We start from the raw sequence: 19,996 nt of genomic DNA on the forward strand, positions 1-19,996 counted from the left end.
TATATAGGGTGGTTAATAGGACTTTAAACTAGTAAGTAGGGGGGAAGGGAGAAGTGAGCTTAGAGGGAGAATAACAATTAATGTAAGGCAAAGCAGCAGGTTAGCACGTGACGAGGAAGCTTCAACTCCATTGAAAATTAGGAAAAAAGTTAAAGGGAAGGAGAACTCAAGAGCTGTTAGTAATGGAGGTAGTAGGACCCAAAAAGAAGGTGCAAAAACTGGCATAACGGCACTTTATCTGAAAGCTCGGAGCATTCGAAACAAGGTGGATGAGTTGACAGTGCAAATCATGGCAAATGGGTATGATTTAGTGGCCATTACAGAGACATGGTTACAGGATGGTCATGACTGGGAGTTAAATATCCAGGGGTATCAAACTGTTCGGAAGGACAGACAAGAAGGTAAGGGAGGTGGTGTTGCTCTGATTTTTAAGGATGATATCAGGGCGGTAGTGAGAGATGATATAGGTTCTACTGAACAAAACGTTGAATCCATTTGGGTGGAAATTAGGAATAGCAGGGAGAAGAAGTCACTGATAGGTGTGGTCTATGGGTCACCAAATAATGACATCGTGGTGGGACGGGCAATAAACATAGAAATAGCTAATGCATGTAAAAATGGTACAGCAATTATCATGGGGAATTTTAATCTACATATCGATTGGTCAAACCAGGTCAGTCATGGCAGCCTTGAGGAGGGGTTCATAGAATGCATCCACGATAATTTCCTTGAACAATATATAATGGAACCTATGAGGGAGCAAGCTATCCTAGATCTAGTCCTGTGTAATGAGACAGGAATAATTAATGATCTCACAGTTAGGGATCCTCTCAGAAGGAGCGATCACAGTATGGTCGAATTTAAAATACAGATGGAGCGTGAGAAGGTTAAATCCAGTACCTATGTCCTGTGCTTAAACAAAGGAGACTATGAAGGAATAAGGAAGGAGTTAGCTAAGGTAGAATGGGAGCAAAAACTTTATGGTGGGTCAATTGACGAACAGTGGAGGACTTTCAAAACAATTTTTCACAGGGCTCAGCAGAAGTATATTCCAGTGATAAGGAAGAACTATAGGAAAAGAGAGAGCCAGCCATGGATGTCTAAGGAAATAAGGGAAAGTATCAGATTGAAAAAAAAACACATACAAAAAAGCAAAGAGTAATGGGAAACTAGTAGACTGGGAAATCTTTAAAGGCCAACAGAAAGCCACAAAAAAATTATAAAGAAAAGTAAGATAGATTATGAGAGTAAACTAGCTCAGAATATAAAAACAGGCAGCAAAAGTTTCTATAAATATGTAAATCGTAAAAGAGTGGCAAAGGTAAACATTGGTCCTTTACAGGATGGGAAGACCAATTTAATAACTGGGAATGAGGAAATAGCCGAGACATTAAACAGTTATTTCATGTCGGTCTTCACAGTGGAAGACACAAATAACATGCCGAAAACTAATGGCAAGAAGGTTATAGCAGGCGAGGACCTAGAAACTATCATTATCACTAAAGAGGCAATGCTGGGCAAGCTAATGGGGCTAAAGGTAGACAAGTCTCCTGGCCCTGATGAAATGCATCCCAGGGTACTAAAAGAGTTGATGGGGGAAATAGCAAATGCACTAGTAATTATTTACCAAAATTCACTGGACTCTGGGGTGGTTCCCTCAGATTGGAAAACAGCCAATGTGACGCCACTGTTTAAAAAAGGAAGTAGACAAAAAGCAGGTAACTATAGGCCAGTTAGCTTAACTTCGGTAGTGGGGAAAATGCTTGAATCTATCATTAAGGAAGAAATAGCAAGACATCTGGATATAAATTGTCCCATTGGGAACACCCAGCATGGGTTCATGAAGGGTGGTCATGTTTAACTAACTTGGTGGAATTCTTTGAGGACATTACTTGCATGGTGGACAATGGGGAACCTGTGGATGTGGTGTATCTGGATTTCCAGAAGACATTTGACAAGGTGCCACACCAAAGGCTGCTACATAAGGTAAAGTTGCATGGTATTACAGGTAATGTATTGGCATGGATAGAGGATTGGTTGACCAGTAGAAAGCAAAGAGTAGGGGTAAATAGGTGTTTTTTCTGGTTGGCGGTCAGTGGCTAGTGGTGTGCCTCAGGGATCAGTGTTAGGACCTGAATTGTTTACAATTTACATAGACGATTTGGAGTTGGGGACTAAGTGTGGTGTGTCAAAATTTGCAGATGACACTAAGGTGAGTGGTAGAGCAAAGTGTGCAGAAGACACTGAAAGTCTGCAGAGGGATATAGACAGTCTAAGTGAGTGTGCAAAGGTCTGGCAGATGGAGTACGATATTGATAAGTGTGAGGTCATCCATTTTGGTAGGAATAACAGCAAAATAGACTATGTTTTAAATGGTAAAAAATTGCAGCACACTGCTGTGCAGAGGGACTTGGGTGTCCTTGTGTATGAATCGCTGAAGGTGGGATTGCAGGTGCAGCAGGTAATTAAAAAGGCAAATGGAATTTTATCTGCCATTGCTCAAGGGATGGAGTTTAAAAACAGGGAGGCTATGCTGCAACTGTATAGGGTCCTGGTGAGGCCACACCTGGAGTACTGTGTGCAGTTTTGGTCTCTTTACTTGAGAAGAGATATACTAGCACTAGAGGGGGTACAGAGGAGATTCACTCGGTTGTTTCCAGAGTTGAGAGGGTTGGATTATGAGGAGAGACTGAGTAGACTGGGATTATACTCATTGGAATTCAGAAGAATGAGGGGAGATCTTATAGAAACATATAAGATTATGAAGGGAATAGATAAGATGGAGGCAAGGAGGTTGTTTCCGCTAGCAGGTGAAACTAGGACTAGAGGGCTTCACCTCAAAATAAAGGGAAGCAGATGTAGGACTGAGGTCAGGAGGAACTTCTTCACCCAAAGGGTTGTGAATCTGTGGAATTCCCTGCCCAGTGAAGCAGTTGAAGCTACCTCACTGAATGTTTTTAAGGCAAGGCTAGATAAATTTTTGAACAATAAAGGAATTAAGGGTTATGGTGAGTGGGCGGGTAAGTGGAGCTGAGTCTCAAAAAGATCAGCCATGATCTTATTAAATGGTGGGGCAGGCTCGAGGGGCCAGATGGCCTACTCCTGCTCCTAGTTCTTATGTTCTTATGATGTAGTTTATTTGGACTTTCAGAAAGCATTTGACAAAAGTTCCACATTAGAGATTAATGTGCAAGATTAAAGCACATTAAATTGGGGGAAGTGTATTGAGATGGAAAGGAAATTGGTTGGCAGAGAGGAAACAAAGAGTAGGGATTAATAGGTCCTTTTCAAATTGGCAGGCAGTAACTAGTGGGGTGCTACAGGAATCGGTGCTGGGGCCCCAGCTATTCATAATTTATATTAATGATTTGGATGAGGGAACAAAATATAACATATCCAAGTTTGCAGATGATACCAAGTTGGGTGGGAGGGTGAACTGTTATGAGAATGCAGAGATCTTTCAGCATGATCTGGACAGGTTGGGTGAGTGGGCAAATCAATGGCAGATGCAATATAATTTGGATAAATGTGAGGTTATTCACTTTGGAAGCAAAAACAAGAAGGCAGATTATCACCTGAATGACTGTAAATTGGGACAGAGCAGTGTGCAGTGGGACCTGGGTGTCCTTGTGCACTAGTTGCTGAAGGTAAGCATGCAGGAGCAGCAGATGGCAAAGAAGGCAAATGGTATGTTGGCCTTCATTGCGTGACGTTTTGAGTACAGGAGCAGGGATGTGTTGTTGCAGTTGTACAGGGCCTTGGTGAGGCCACATCTCGAATATTGTGCGCAATTTTTTTTGGGGGGGAGGTGTTGGGAGGGAGGGGGGGGTCTCCTTTTCTGAGGAAGGATGCTCTTGCTCTCAAGGGAGTGCAGTGAAGGTTTACCAGGCTGATTCCAGGGATGGCAGGTCTGACATATGAGGAGGGATTGATTAGGTTAGGATTGCTTTCGCTAGAGTTCAAATGAATGAGAGGAGATCTTCTAAAATTCTAACAGGACTGGACAGGGTAGATGCAGGGAGGATGTTCTCTATGGCGGGTGTATCCAGAACCAGGGGTCACAGTCTGAGGATTCGGGGTAGACCATTTAGGACAGAGATGAGGAGATATTTCTTCACCCCAAGAGTGGTGAGCCCGTGGAATTCATTACCACAGAAAGTAGTTGATGCCAAAACATTGAATGTATTCAAGAGGCAACTAGATACAGCACTTGGGGTGAATGGGATCAAAGGTTATGGGGAGCAAGCAGGATTAGGCTATTGAGTTGGACAATCAGCCATGATCGTGAAGAATGGTGGAGCAGTTTTAAAGGGCTGAATGGCCTCCTTGTAGTCCTATCTTCTATGGTTCTATGATCATTTATTTTGCACAATCTGCTATGGACTTTGTTTTGCCACAGGAAATACAATCTGAGGGAAACTGAACAGTAGATACCTCAGGTGGGAAATAGGAATTGGGCTTCTCACCACAGCCTCTGAGGTCCTCAGATTGTTCATGCTTGAAGGCAAACGTACCACAAAGATGTAGTTTTTGTCTTCAACTTCAGCTATTCCTGGGTCTGTGACATATTTCCATTGGTATCCAATAGGAGATATTAGCTTCATCAGTCTTTAAGTATTGCGTTGATGGAACACTGAACATTCATGGGCAATCAGAAAATGGGCCAAATAACAGGTTCATCATTCCAGCCTCATCATAATAGCGATGCAATTACATGTGCAGCCTAAGGGACTCCCGTACACAAAGCCCCAGGAAATCTCAGTAGCATGATAATAGGTAATGAGCTTTTTTCCATTTGCCTTCTTCAATGCACATGAGGAGTAATAATATTCCCAAGCATCATACTTACGTGCATGCACATCCTACAGAGGGCCTATCAAGAACAGGTGGAGTAACTTATATATGAAGTTGCTGTCACAAAGAGAGACCACCATAAAATGCTAATACTGCGCAAAGACGTCAGTATTACAGAGATACTAAATATTCACTCCAACAACAATCTGGTCAAGATCAGGTACAGATTCAGAGAATGTATCAAAGTTATTACTTTATGGGATGTAACTATTGTGCTATTTGTGCTATCTGACATAAACTTTTAATGACCATCACATGTATAATGACAGCCAAGTACAGTTGTTTTTCCGCGTATTCAATTGACTAATATTTGTGAAAGATGCAGCATCAATTTGTAAACAGAAATTTGTCAAGAATGTGAACAGCATTACATCATCATTCTGTTAGTAGATAGTGAATTAGGTTTGGTACTAGCATTTTCAGATGTCCAATAAAGCAAAAGATATATGCATCGGGCTGAATATTCAAAGTATGGAGCATAATTTTTTCCATTATTAACGATATCTTTTAATCTGCATCTCACAGGAGCAACACTCTAGCATGAGGCTGATATTTATCTTTCACTTAGACTCTCCCTGAATAAGACTTGCAAATTATTATCAGTTACTATTGAATTCTGCAACAGTACTGAACAATGAATTCAGATCCATTGAATTCAAAACCTGAAAAAAAATTTGGATTTGGACAAAGGCTGAAAGAAAATATTTTTCTTCTTAGGTAGCCTCGTGGTCGAAGATGATTTGGTTTCACACTGGAAATGAGGTCTCAGGTGACTCAAGAGTCCCATGCACAATCTACAGCCTCTATTATAGGTGGTGCAAATGGTGGGATGGGATATTGGGATGCCCAGAATGATACACGTTCCTTGTTCTGTTAATGTTTGACTTCAACTTGATATCAGCGATGAGATTTGAGGTGTACAATGTGTTCCTAGATGGTTCCCCTCTACTTTCTCAGCCCTGGGCCATGGTTTTCCAGGTGTTGATGGGGGAGGTCACACATTTTCAGAGACGCATTTCCTCTGCCTTTCCGGGCCTCGCTTGCCATGTCAAAACTCTGAGTACAGCATGTGTTTTAGGAGTCTCATGTCAGCCCTGCCCAGCAGAACTAATCGAATGCACTCAATGCTCAGACCCTTGGAATGTTCGCCTCAGTGAGAACATGACATTAGTGCATCTATCCTGCCAGTAGATTTACAGGATATTATGGAGGCAGTGCTGATGGTGCCTCTCTCAAGATTGAGGTGTCTGCTGTATGTAGTCCATATCTTTGACCCATATAGGAGGGTGAGTATCACTACTGCTCTGTAGATCATGGGCTTGCTGTTGGGGTTAAGGTCCAGGTCTTTTAAACAATCATTTCCTCAAGTGACCGAAGGCTGTGCTGGCACACTGAAGGCAATGTCAAACCTCATTGTGGATTACTGCCACTGTCAGTAAGCTCCAAAGGTATGGAAAGTAGTCCAAATTGTCCAACACCTCATGATGGAGAGGCCAGGTGCAGTTTTGCTAGGACAGGTTGATGGAGAAGCTCCATCTTCTGAATGTTTAGTGCAAGATACATGCTGTCACATTCCTCAATGAAGGTCCTGATGATGGCTTGGAGCTCAGACCCTCCGTATGTGCAGCCTCAAGCATCATAAGTGTTCTGTAGTTCAATGATAGATTCTGGCATGGCCTTGAAATGGGCTGGCAGCCGGTTGAGATTGAACAGTTCTGTAGAATAGTTCTACTCCAGGACGGAACACCCTAAGGGGGAGGTGGATTCACACAACCAGGCAAATGTGAATTGGTCTGTGGCCGATCTATTGCTTAGGATCACAACTTGTATGTTTCATTTATGGGATGAGGGCATCACTGGCTCAGCCAGCATTTATCGCCCATCACTAATTGTCCAGGGGGCAGTTAAGAATCAACCACATTGCTGTGGGTGTGGAGTCACATGTAAGCCAGACCAGCTAAGGATCGAAGCTTCCTTCCCTAAAGGACGTTAGTGAAACAGATGGTTTTGCTTTTCCCCCAACAATCAATAATGGATTCATAGCCATCATTGGACTCTTAATTCTTAATAATTTTTAATTATTGAGTTCAAATTCCACCATCTGCAGTAGTGGGATTCGAACTCTGGTTCCCAGAATGGTATCTGGTCTCTAGAATTAGCAGTCCAGTGATAATGCCGCTAGGCCATCACAGAATAGGTGGAAAATGCCAACAAGTTTTGGGGGTAGCCTAAACAAAGAAGGACACTGTACAATTCCTCACCATTGAACGTGTCAAAATTTTAGTGAGTTCAAAGAGGACCATGTAGAAAAGTTGGTGCTGTTGCCTGAACTGCTCTTGTAGTTACTGTGTAGTGAAGATTCTATCTGTTGTGGTCCTTAAAGGGCATAATCCGCTTCAGCATTCTTCAGCCACAGGGAGAACACAAATGAGGAGGATTCTCACAATAACCTTCGTTATGTCCGACAGCAGGGAAATTTCTCTGCCATTACCATAGTCTGACCTGTCAGATTTCATGAAGATGAAGATGATTACATCATTGCTGAGATCTCCTGGCACGCTTTCTGTCTTCTAAATACTGGAAATAAGGTCATGTAACCATACCAACATAGCTTATAAATTCATAGATTCATAGAAAATAGATGTAGGAGTAGGTCATGTGGCCCTTCGAGCCTGCTCCACCATTCAATTTGATCATGGCTGATCATACAATGTCAGTATATTTTCGTGCTTTGGATTCCATTCACACCTAACACTTTATTGTTCTTCAGCATCTCTTCGCAGGTACATCTAATGGAGGCCATGAGGGCAGACCAGGTGCTCTCGGCACTCAGCACCTCTGGGTCAGTGGGGGTCATCAGGCTGGCTGAAGATAGCTCTCTAATCTGGCTGTTTGAGTGCCACAGCATTGATTTTCCTGCAGGGATATTTTTGTTGTCATCGCTATTTTGGGGAACATTGATATTGACCTCAGAGCAAATCAGGAGGTGATCCATTCAGCAGTCATTGACTCTTGTCAAGATGTAGGTGATGCACATATATTTGCAGTCCCTTGTTCGGATGATGATGTAGTCCAGGAGGTGCAAGTCTTTTGGAGTGAGGTATTGCCATGAGGCCTTGCACTCGCCTCTCCAGTGAACTAGGTGTCAGTTCTGATATCGGCCCTGTTCCAGGCATTTTGTCAAGACCAGGGTACTGTTACTGTTTGGGGGGTGTTAAAATTGTTTCAGAGATAGTAGGAACTGCAGATGCTGGAGAATCTGAGATAACAAGGTGTAGAGCTGGATGAACACAGCACGCCAAGCAGCATCAGAGGAACAGGAAGGCTGAATTTTTCTGAAGAAGGGTCTAGGCCCGAAACGTCAGCCTTCCTGCTCCTCTGATGCTGCCTGGCCTGCTGTGTTCATCCAGCTCTATACCTTGTTATCTCTACTGTTACTGTTGGATCTCTCTGAGCCCTCTCTGCCTATTATATTTCCCCAGAGGTCTGTGTCCTTTCCAACCCTGGTGGTGAAGTTGCCAAGGAGGATCAGACTGTCAACCCTTTGGAACTCGGTCCATGGACTGTCCAAGATTAGTGTAAAATTTTTCTCTCGAATCGACTGTAGTATCCAGTGTTGGGGTATACGTGCTGAGGGTTTTAGTGCATAGGTGAACTGAAAGATCATGAAGCATTTATTAACTCCACAAGCGGAGTATCCGAGACGGCCAATTAGACTATTTTCAGTGGTAAAACCAACCTGTTGGAGGCTTGCTCCTCTTCCAGAAGAAGCTACAACCACAGTCTTGTTCCTTGAGCTGGTTTTCTCCTGCTTGCCAGTGGTATCAATGTTGAAAAAACTGAACTCCCTGTCAATGATGGCTAAATGCCATTCTAGTCTGTCACTGTTGGGGTTCAGCATGAGTATCCCGATATTTCAGATTTCAAACTTCAAGATGGCTGTGTATGAAGGTTTTTAACGTTGGATAATCATTGTACACTGGCTCTTTCAAATTGGTCCAAGGATGTCCAAGAGGGCTGCAGACCAGGCTCCACTTTGTCGACCTGGGTCATACAAACAGACATACGTCTACTGTCCTCACTGCTGCCCAAAAACCATTTCCTCAGGATTGTTGAATGGGGTCGTATTTCAGGTTTTTTAAGATTTTAACCTGCTCTGGTTCCAACAATGGTGCAGAGTTAAGATTTTTTCAATTGGTTTGGGAAATCCTATAAACCCTATCTGCCTGCATGTGCAGAGAGGTACGAACAAGTTATATAAGATGGGGGTGCCAAAGGGATTTTGGCCCCAAGAGGGGGTGAAGTGATCATGGCTGCACATTCACTGCTCCGTGAGACCCGGGGTCGCTCTCCTCGCTCAGCCAGGCCTGAAGCCTGAACAATGCTAAAATTAAGTTGCCCTTTCAAAATAAGTTTTAAACATTTTCAATTCCATCAACTTCTGATGAACATTTAAAACTTTACTTTGCTCCAGTTGCAAGTAACTGAAATCTAAGTTATGTGTGACTATTTTCACCAGGTGATTGAACAATGCTTATTTGAAATAAAAAATGGAAAGAACTGTGGACACTAAATCCAGGAACAAAACAGAAGTTGCTGGAAAAGCTCAGCAACTCCAGCAGCAGAGAAATCAGAGTTAACGTTTTGGGTCTGGTGACCCTTCCTCAGTACTGATGGTAGCTTGGAAAGTGTCAGTTTATATGCAGAAGACAGAGTGGAGGGACAGGGTAAGGAGTAAACAATAGGTGGGGATAGAGCCCAAAGAGAGAGAAGAGCAGACATTTTCCTAGCTACCATCAGTTCTGAGGAAGAGTCACCGGACCTGAAGCATTAACTCTGATTTTTCTTCATAGATGCTGCCAAGTCTGCTGAGCTTTTCCAGCAACTTCTGTTTTTATTGCTTACGTGAGGACAGTCAGGACAAATTCACCTCCAATCTTTATAGAATAGGTTACATTGCTGCCAAACCAAAAAGCTTTGTAACAATACAATCTGCAATCCATGTGGTTTAAAGAAATAATTTTTAAAAAGTTTCTGAGAGGACTGCAGATTGTAATCTGACCTACGATTTAAACGAATAAAAGTATCTTACCTCCTCCCACTGGTGTATATATCGTATAAGTCTTGAAAGTCTTAATAATCGCAAGAGACTAAGAATTTTTGTAAATCTCACAATTCTCAGTGCTCTGGCAGTCTTGTAAACATCAGAATCAAATCCCTTTTCTATAATCAGGAAGATATAATCCACTGGTATAGAAGAGACAAAATCAATGATAAACCAGCTCTTTAAGTATTTCCACTTGATTACATTTGGGTCCAGTATGATTTCGGCATTATCTTCGACAACAATTCCAGTTCTAAAATTGACAATCAAGTCCAAAAGGAAGAAAGTGTCAGATGCCACATTAAAAACAATCCAAATGGTTGATGTTGACTCAGTGAAGAAGGTGATTCCCACAGGAATAATTATCAGATTTCCAACCATTAGCATCAGCATTATCAAGTCCCAATAAAACCTAAAAAAAGGAGAAAAAAATAGAAAACAGTAAGTGGAAGAAACCGTAGTTTTTCTTGTTAGTTAGTTCTAATATGGTCAGATTTGACAGTAATTGCTAATCCAGTGTACACAACACAACAGATTTAAGGTACCTGAATCGCTTCTGAAAGGTGCCTGCGCAGTTCACTCAAAATTTCCCATACAATCCACACAGATATGCCATTAAGACAATGACAATAATATGACCATCCATCCTAAACTGCACCACACACCATCCATCCAACATAGAAATCCATCAGATATTCGAATATAATATTTTCCTGCAAAAGCTTCTTTTTAAATGTTTAAAATGCCTATTTTTATGAAGCTTTTTCAAAAAAAGATCTCCGTTCAGTATCAGTATCCAGTATAAGGTAAACCAGGGCAGGACTTACAGAGTTAATGGTAGGGCCCTGGGGAGTGGTGCCAAACAAAGAGACCTCGAGTGTCGGTGCATAGTTCCTTGAAAGTGGAATCGCAGGTAGACAGGTTAGTGAAGAAGGCATTTGGCGCACTTGCCTTTATTGGCTAGTTCATTGAGTATAGGAGTTGAGATATCATGTTGGGGCTGTACAAGACATTGATGAAGCCACTTTTAGAATACTGCATTTATTCTGTCCTTCCTGCTATAGCAAAAATGTCATTAAATTTGAAAGGGTTCAGAAAAGATTTACAAGGATGTTGCAGGGATTGGAGGGTTTGAGCTTTAGAGAGAGGTTGAATAGGCTGGGGCTTCTTTCCCTGGAGCGTCGGAGGCTGAAGGATGACTTTGTTGAGGTCTATAAAATCATGTGGGGTATAGATAGGATGAATAGTCAAGGTCTTCTTCCTAGGGTGGGGGCATCCAAAACTAGAGGGCATAGATTTAAGGTGAGAGGGGAAAGATTTAAAAGAGACCTAAGGGACAACTTTTTCATGCAGAGGGTGGTGCACATGTGTAACGAGCTGCCAGAGGAGGTGGCGAAGACGGGATAATGACAACATTTAAAAGGCATCTGGATGGGTATATGAGGGATATGGGCCAATTGCTGGCAAATGGGATTAGATCAGTTAAGATATCTGGCCAGCGTGGATGAGTTGGATCAAACGGTCTGTTTCCGTGCTGTACAACTCTATATGAGGAATGTCAGTTTGTATCAGTAATTTCAAAAGAGGGTATTTCTTAACATGGTTAAACGTAACAAAATATAGCGTGGAAGCAGGCCATTCAGCCCATCAAGTCCACACTGACCCTCCGAAGAGCATCCCAACCAGACCCACTCCCTATCCTATCACTACATTTCCCACCCTAGACACTATGGGCAAATTAGCATGGCCAATCCACCTAAGCTGCACATCTTTGGACTGTGGGAGGAAACCAGAGCAAACCCACACAGACTTGGGCAGAACTTGCAAACTCCACACAGACAGTAGCCTGAGGCTGGAATCAAACCCAAGTCTTTGGCACCAGGAGACAGCAGTATTAACCACTGAGCCACATTGTTTTCTAGCTTCATGTAGCTATTGAGACTGTATGGCATATGCATTATAAAATTAAAAATAGCTGGAGAATCTCACCTGCTCTGGCAGCATCTGTGGGAAGAAAGCAGAGTTAATGTTTCGAGTCCAGTGACTCTTCAAATTCTTCTGATGAAGTGCCACTGGACTCAAAATGTTACTCTGCTCTCATCACACAGATGCTGAAGGACCTGCTGAGTTTCTCCAGCTATCTCTGCTTTTGTCTCAGATCTCCAGCATCCACAGTTCTTTTTTCTATTTTGGCATATGTATTAGCTTGTTTAAATTCTACACAATCATGTCCCTCCTCTAAATCCTTTACCAAGGCACCCACCCGCTCCTCACCCACAAATAATAGCTACAAGTGGGTTTTCAGACAAAGTAGCTCTTCGGCTTTGTAGTTGACACAATGGGCACCTACCCTGATGTGAGCCTACATTACATCGAGTGCTTTTGTAAATTGTGCTATCTCCTTCTGTTAGGAACCATTATGAAAAGTCAAGAGAAGGAAACCAGTTCACTGGTTGTCGCTTACTTAACCTGGATAACTGACCAGCAACAGGAAATTCCAAACCTTCACTTTACAAAACACATACAGTTGGAGAATTTGAAGTTACAATTATGTTGGTTAGTATGGTTCTGTTCCATGACGGGCAAAACATTTTAAAACCATGGGCTGAATTTTCCCATTTTTGTTTTTGGCAAAGTGCTTTCTCAAATGAAATTCATGGCACCTCGTCCATCACAGCCCATAGTCCCTTTTCCCAAGCAATCTTCTGCTCTTCATCTCATTACTAATACAGCCAGTGTATCTGGGGTGCCCATCACATGGAATCATATGGCAGGAGGGGTGGAATTACTCACCATGACCAGGACTTTGCAACATTCATGCTGCTGGTACCATACTTAAACCCCGAGATGCACACCGCTTCAGATGCTGCAAGGTAGGGACTGGTCCTCTCACCACTACCTCAAAGGAAAGCCCCCAGAAGGTAAAGTAGCTCCATGACTCACTGACAGAGACCCGCAGCTACTGGTGAATGAAGTGATGGAAAGGAAGACGGTGTTTTTTCCTGCTTGCTGGCAAAGGAGGCATCACCACCAGACACTGCTAGCCTGAACTGAGATAGCAGCCTGGGTGAGTGCAATGCCATGGGTGAAATGCAATGCATAGCTACGTAGAAAGATGATTAATGATCTTGTGTGCTCCACAAGGTTAAGTGCCACAAATCGCCTTTCTGCTACCTCACATTCACAGTGTGACCACTCACCTCAATCCTGTCAGTATATACACCTCTCAGTGAGGTTCATCGACTAAAACGGTCAGTACTGCATGCATCATGTCCACTCGATATCTCTCATCTACTCCATCCTCCCAAACTACAAACCCTTCTTGTTCTTTGTGCTTCCTCATTAGAGATGCCTCACCCCATTCCTCATTCTGCAGCACCACTTACACCTATACCATTCAGTCATCTTGCACAGTCTCAGTGCAGAAAAAACTGGTCCACCCTCCAGAAGGATTTCTCCACTGAAATCTCCGGACATCTTTCATTTGACCTGCAGAACTGTCTGTGATCCCAAATCCCGGAAAGTAGGATCTGTCTCACAATGACCAAGCCCCAGGATATAATCAGATAAGCCCTTTGACTGACTGTAGCAGTATCCCTGAATACTATGGTTTCCCCTCGTTCCATTAAAACTGATCCCCTATGATTCTCACACATGGCCATTTGCTTGAAGCACATGCAGTGTGTTTGCCACATAAGTTGCTGCCATATGCAATAGGTGTGACATTGCTGCCATAGGTACGGCATGTCCACTCCCTTGACAGATCAGTGCTCTGACCAGAGATAAGTTGCCTGCCATCCTTCTGTGTTAAATATCAATCCACATCATTAGGGCTGCCAAGCTCCAAATAAGCAAAAAGTGTGTGAGCATTAAAGAATCAGTCTAAGAACATAAGATACATTGCGTGATGATGCATGGCTTGTGTTTGTGTCCTGTGTACAAACTGACCTGACAGAATATAGAACATAGAACATAGAACATTACAGCGCAGTACAGTCCCTTCGGCCCTCGATGTTGCGCCGACCTGTGAAACCAATCTGAAGCCCATCTAACCTAAACTATTCCATTATCATCCATATGTTTATCCAATGACCATTTAAATACCCTTAAAGTTGGCGAGTCTACTATTTTTGCAGGCAGGGCATTCCACGCCCTTACTACAAGTCATGAGTATCCCCAGGACCAAAACTGAATCATGAAGGGCTGAAGTGGCATGCAAGATGGCAGGAAAGCAGGTATATTAATGTGATGAGGTGGTGGTTTGGCCTTTTAAACCTTATGGGAAATTAGCAAATATTTCTCTTAACATTGAGATTCTGAACTCTTCTTTTATTTTTGCTGTATTGTTCCAACTATCTTGCCACTGTCCATGTAACTCATGGGAGCAGAAATTTCCAAGACTTCACTTAGATAAATTCCATTTCATTGTAAAAAAAACTGTAGCCTTGTGTTTTCTGATGTTATCTGACCAATTCAGATTAAGTTGCAGCAATTTTCCCTGAAACTAACTCACTATACATTACACATTTTGTTACATTTATGAATCTTACAGTTATTGGGAAGTATGGTCAGATGAAATGGGACTAGATTAATTTAGCACATCTGGTTAACATGGACAAGTTGGAATGAAGGTGCAGTTTCCGTGCCGTACATCTCTATGACTCTATGACTCTAACTGGATGTCCTAAAGGACATTCTTTGTTTAATACTAGCTTTTCCTTTGAAGTAACAAATTGGATCATGCACGAATATTCACGAATATTCCAATTCAAATGGAAACTCTTACAAGAAATATTTCAGTCCCAGTGTATAACATCAAAATCACTAACATTTTTTCTTGAAGATGAAAGGATTCCTTTATTAATTTGCATCTTTTTCTCAATTTCATTCTTTAGCATGAAGATAGAACAAATGGTTGATAATGGGAAAGATTACTTCAGTTAAATTGAACAGGGATCGTATAGAGCCACTATGTTTCCAATATATATGTAAATTTGATTCTTGTAGAAATACAGCAAACAAGAAATTACAGTTTTGTCATGTCAATGGGTGGTATTTTAGGTTAATGACTGACTGATCCAAATAGCAGTCATGAACCAATCAGGTATCTGGGAGCGACAGCAGATTGGCTCCAATGCACAAATTGTTGCGTCAAATAAATCACTTACCTTGCCTTATTGCAAAAACAAAGCACTGCAGATACTGGAAATCTCTTGTTCTATTGCTACGGCAACCGCTAAAGCTATCACATATACTTACGAAATGTTGTTTCTAAGACTATTGTCTAGATTTTCCAATTTTGAGGCTAAATGTTATTTTCAGGGAGTATTACAGTGGGTGTCCTGTCATGGTTCACAGCGATTTTTCTCACGCTATTTTCTGCTGTTCACTTCACTGATTATGAAACTGGACTTAATAGATATCCTTCCCATGCAATTGTGCAGCAAGAGGGGCAACATTCCCACTTCTGGTAGAACCGTGCAGTGTACAAGTTGCTGCCACTATATTTAATGTGAAGCTGTACACCATTTCTGATGCAGCAAGTCAAGGACTACCTCAAATACTGCCCTCTTAAGAAATTGAAATTTCTCAGAAGGGAACTTGATGCACTGCTTTCCTTTACGGACCTTGACGCTCTTGTGATGGAGTGGTCAGGAGGAACGCTTCCTTCTACCTGGCAGATCATCAAAGGAGACCAAGTAACTGAAGATGTCTCCGTGGTCAGATAGAATGCTGAAGAAAGGTCAATGGTCTTCTGCATTCTGCAATGTAAATGCTACTATCCTCTCTCTGCCAGTTCACACTCACTCTAACCCTGCCACTGCACACAAAACTCAGCAATATTTATGGACTACCATCCGCAATATGGCATGCAGTGAATCCTCTCAACAACTCGCTTGTCCTCCACAACTACTAACCGTTCCTGTCAATCCACAGAGGCTGGTAGGTTCCAAGAAAACACGGAGTGATTACACAATAAGAAATGAAGTTATAAGTCACAAGGTACATCCAGATGGTGATCTGTCCTTGTGTGCAAAGAGCCCTGGCAGGAGCATGCAAATGAAAGGAGTCTCGGAGCTTCAAAGTGAAGTCCTGAAGGGCTGAACTGGATTCTGAGTTGGTCTAAGTCTAGTCATGATAATGAAGTGACGCTGGTGGTTGACTGATACAATCTCAGGAGACAAAGAGTGGACGAGGATGCTGTGCATGGACCATTCAAGAATATTCTGGTGAAGGCACATAGAGGCCTGGAGAAGCAAGCTGTGAGCTGCCAGATCACCACGGTGCCTTTCAAGACAGGAATTGCCATCAAGATTCTCAGGAGAGGAGGGGAGAATTGCAAACTGCATAGAAATGAGGTGAGATTAGCTGATAACAAGATGCAAATGTATGGAAATAAGGCATGCTGCTTATTAGCAAGCTTCAGAATTTGCTATTGAAATCTTAAGAGGAAAATCAGAACCTTTTCTCTCAGCATTGAGATTATGATTTTCTTTCGTTAACATAGTTTTGCCATATTTGCTGTATTGTCCATATTGCACCACGACTGGGAAAAGTCCACTCTAACTTTTCAGTCATAAAGTTAGGGGTGGATTTTTCACAAATAATACTTTGGAGAGGCTGAAATCCATCCTCTCCCATTGCCTGGCCAACCACAGGATCCATGTCAAAGATGGTTCCTGCCAACTCTGTCCACAACACTAGCATAAACAGCACTGAAAATAATTTTATTATGAAACTTTCATCTATAATTAAACAATATCTATTAATTTCTATACACCAAACTCATTAAATTAATCAAGTTCATCAAGAACAAAAGCAGGCTTATAAAATTTCACCTGATATGTTTTCACACTATGGAATATTACTTTGCATCACAGCTTGAAATGAACATGCATCAAAATCCATAAAAATTACCCTCCACCTCTTTGTCAGAACCAAATGATTGCCCCAGTCTGTTCTTGAATGACATCATCTTTATCAGTGTCTAGTCATTATAGGTAATCATTCCATACACAATCATCTTCTGTCCCATTAAGCACATTGGATATTCTTCATTTCTTGAATGGCTTGATGACAAATCTCAAGTCTGAGTTAATCCAAAGTTTTACGATCCACTCACAAAAGCCTGTATGCTGCTTCCCTGAATGAATGTTCTCTAGTAAATCCAATCATTTTATTTTGTCACACTTCTCTTGAAGGGCTTGTTCAGAGAGACTTGCAATAGGTGAACAAGGCTGGTTAGACCATTGGGAATTACTGCATTGTCATTACTCTACAATCTGACTTCAGCAACAACACGGAAATGGCAAGAACTGCAGATGCTGGAGTCAGAGTCAGTACAGTGTGGAGGTCAGGCAGCATCAGAGGAGCAGGAAAGTCGATGTTTCAGGTCAAGACCCCACAGCATCATTGAAAAGGTGTGATCTTACCTGTCCCAGGTTATCATCCTGGTCAGAAATCTTACTTTTCCTCAGCCATGTTTTCAACCACCTTCATCGACCTATCCTTTATCATGAATATGAATGACTCTTTAACATAGGAGTTGGGAAGTCATGTTGAGGTTGTACAGGACATTGGTGAGACCTCTTCTGGAGAACTGTGTTCAGTTCTGGTTACCCTGTTATAGGAAGGATATTATTAAGCTAGAGAGGGTGTAGAAGAGATTTACCTAAATGTTGCTGGCTATGGAAGATTTGAGTTATTAAAGAAATGTTGGATTGGCTGGAACGTCTTTCACTGCAGTGTAGGAGTTTGAGGTGACCTTATAGAGGTTTATAAAATCATGAAGGGTATAGTTGGGGTCAATGGTAGGTAACCCTTCCCTGGGATAGGGGATTTCACAACTAGGGGCATGTTTTTAACGTGAGAGGAGAGAGATTTTAAAAAGATACGAGGGGCAAATTTTTTACACAGAGGGAGGTTCGCATGTGGAATGAACCTCTTGAGGAAGTGGTGGATGTGGGCACAGTTATAACATTTAAAAGGCACTTAGGTAAGTACATGAATTAGAAAGGTTTGGAGGGACATGGGTCAGGTGGGACTAGTTTTGTTTGGGATTATGGTCAGCATGGACTGGTTGGACTGAAGGGTCTACTTCCATGCTGTATGACTGTCTTACTCTATGACTACTTCTTTTGGGAATTGTTGTTTTAAAAGGGTTTTTCTCTTAAATATCACCATTGGCTATGATTATCCAGTCAGACATATGAGACATAAAACTGAGTATCTATACTTTTCGTGGTCAATTGTCTCCACAAACGTGGCTTTTAATCCACCTTTGCTCACCATTTGACTGTCTGACATGATAAAATTCATGGGAACCTCATTCATGTCCCCAATATAGACCAATCCAGTGTTTTGTCAATTATTATTGTAAACAACTGAAATGTTAGACATCTTTCATCATGTTCATCTGTGAAATCTTGATTTTCTGTTCCAGTACAAAATTGTTTCTTTTCTGGTAAGCCTTGTAGGGCTGGCTTTCAAACCAACAATGCATAGATTTGTTTGCTTGTTTAAGAATGGAGATTTGAAGAGATCCTCAAGAAACTGAGGGTCTGTTCTGTTGACTCTCATTTTGAAACTTTATTGTCCAACTGTGGCCATACACCTTGCTTTCCTCTATGCCTTCATTCTTCAGCATATGTCTTAGCTGTATAGAGTGTTTCGTCCAATCTCTAAAGTTCTTTTCTGATATGTTAATTTCTCTGGCTGCTGTGCAATTATTTATCTACTATAGGGTTTAGCAAACATCCCCAAAATTTAAAACACTGGACAAAACCCTGGACTTTTCCAATCTCTAAAATACTGGACTAAACTCTGGACTTTTCCAATCTCTAAAATATTGGATAAAACCCTGGATTTTCAGAACTTTTGAACATTAAAAGGGGCAGATGGACTGAGTTCTGTGGAGAATACAACTCACAGAACACAACTCACAAAACTGAGATGGGTGTCTGGAACCATTGTTCAGCCAGGAATTCTAATTTATACTTCCTCTCAAAGAGGACAATCAACTGAAACTAACAGATCCTAACTTGAGATAGCTTTTACACCTCAGGCTAAACAGCACAGACAGTATGAGGCCGACAGAGATACCGGACGTTCAACCTTGATCAAAACGCATTCACATATACTCTAACCATCAGAAAGCAACTTAACCCCTGAAGAGAACATCAAGAGCTTAAAGAAAACTACAGACTTGAGGGGAGCTAATGGGGCACACAGTATAATTGCAAGTTATAATCTCACTTGAGGGAGAGCCCTTTCCAACAACAAGTTTCTGCACCAACAGCTTCCCCACACATTTCCACCCCAACAGGCAGCTTCCAAAGCAAGACCCAGAGAAGCTTAATCAAAGGGCCAAACAGAGAAGGAATCGGGAAGCTGAACATAGAACATCATCAGAACAGAAGAGATCTGAGAGGGGGATGCCAACAGAGCTTCTTGAACAAGAACTTCCAGACTCAGGCCTGTTCTGAACCAAGAGAACCGATAGCAAGAACCTCAGCAACCGGGCGCACGTTAAAACTGTGTTTTGAGTGGTCAGCATAAACTCCCGAGACCCCAAAGTTATGACCTAGCTAGCAGGGAGGGAAGGTAGGTGTTGACAGTGCATTGGGACCCCAAGGGTAGGAATTCTGATTAAAGAGGCTGAAATTAAACGCTGTTGTTTCCTATGTGTCAGTAGGATAGTGTTCTTATGGTGGGCCGTTGTCTAGTTAATAGTGTATTGAATAGTACTATTGTTCTCTGTACAATTAATTCTGTCAATTTCCTTGTTTATTCTATTTACCCATTTTTCTTACATTATACTTATCTTTTGTATTTTACAAAAATGCACAGATTCTTTTGCCCTGAAACAACCATCAACTGTCTCTTCATTACACATTCCTTAAATAAGTCCAGTGTCCAGAGTCAGAGATCTGGGGATAGAACATAGAACATAGAACATAGAACATTACAGCGCAGTACAGGCCCTTCGGCCCTCGATGTTGCGCCGACCTGTGAAACCAATCTGAAGCCCATCTAACC

The 19,996-nt window shown here is 41.9% G+C and overlaps 1 protein-coding gene across 1 annotated transcript in view; it reads right to left on the minus strand.

Annotated features, from left to right (window-relative positions):
* The window catches only part of LOC109927560 (potassium/sodium hyperpolarization-activated cyclic nucleotide-gated channel 1-like), a 269,691-nt gene that overhangs the window by 225,279 nt on the left and 24,416 nt on the right, over nucleotides 1–19,996 (minus strand). Inside the window, exons 2-3 of the mRNA XM_048599979.1 lie at nucleotides 9,947–10,370; nucleotides 7,346–7,351 (exon numbers count right to left, since the gene is read on the minus strand). Of these exons, the coding sequence (XP_048455936.1) occupies nucleotides 7,346–7,351; nucleotides 9,947–10,370 (430 nt within the window). The remainder of the gene's footprint in view (nucleotides 1–7,345; nucleotides 7,352–9,946; nucleotides 10,371–19,996) is intronic.

Source organism: Rhincodon typus, chromosome 1, assembly GCF_021869965.1.
Source record: "Rhincodon typus isolate 14 chromosome 1, sRhiTyp1.1, whole genome shotgun sequence".
In the NCBI taxonomy this organism is placed as follows: Eukaryota; Metazoa; Chordata; class Chondrichthyes; order Orectolobiformes; family Rhincodontidae; genus Rhincodon; species Rhincodon typus.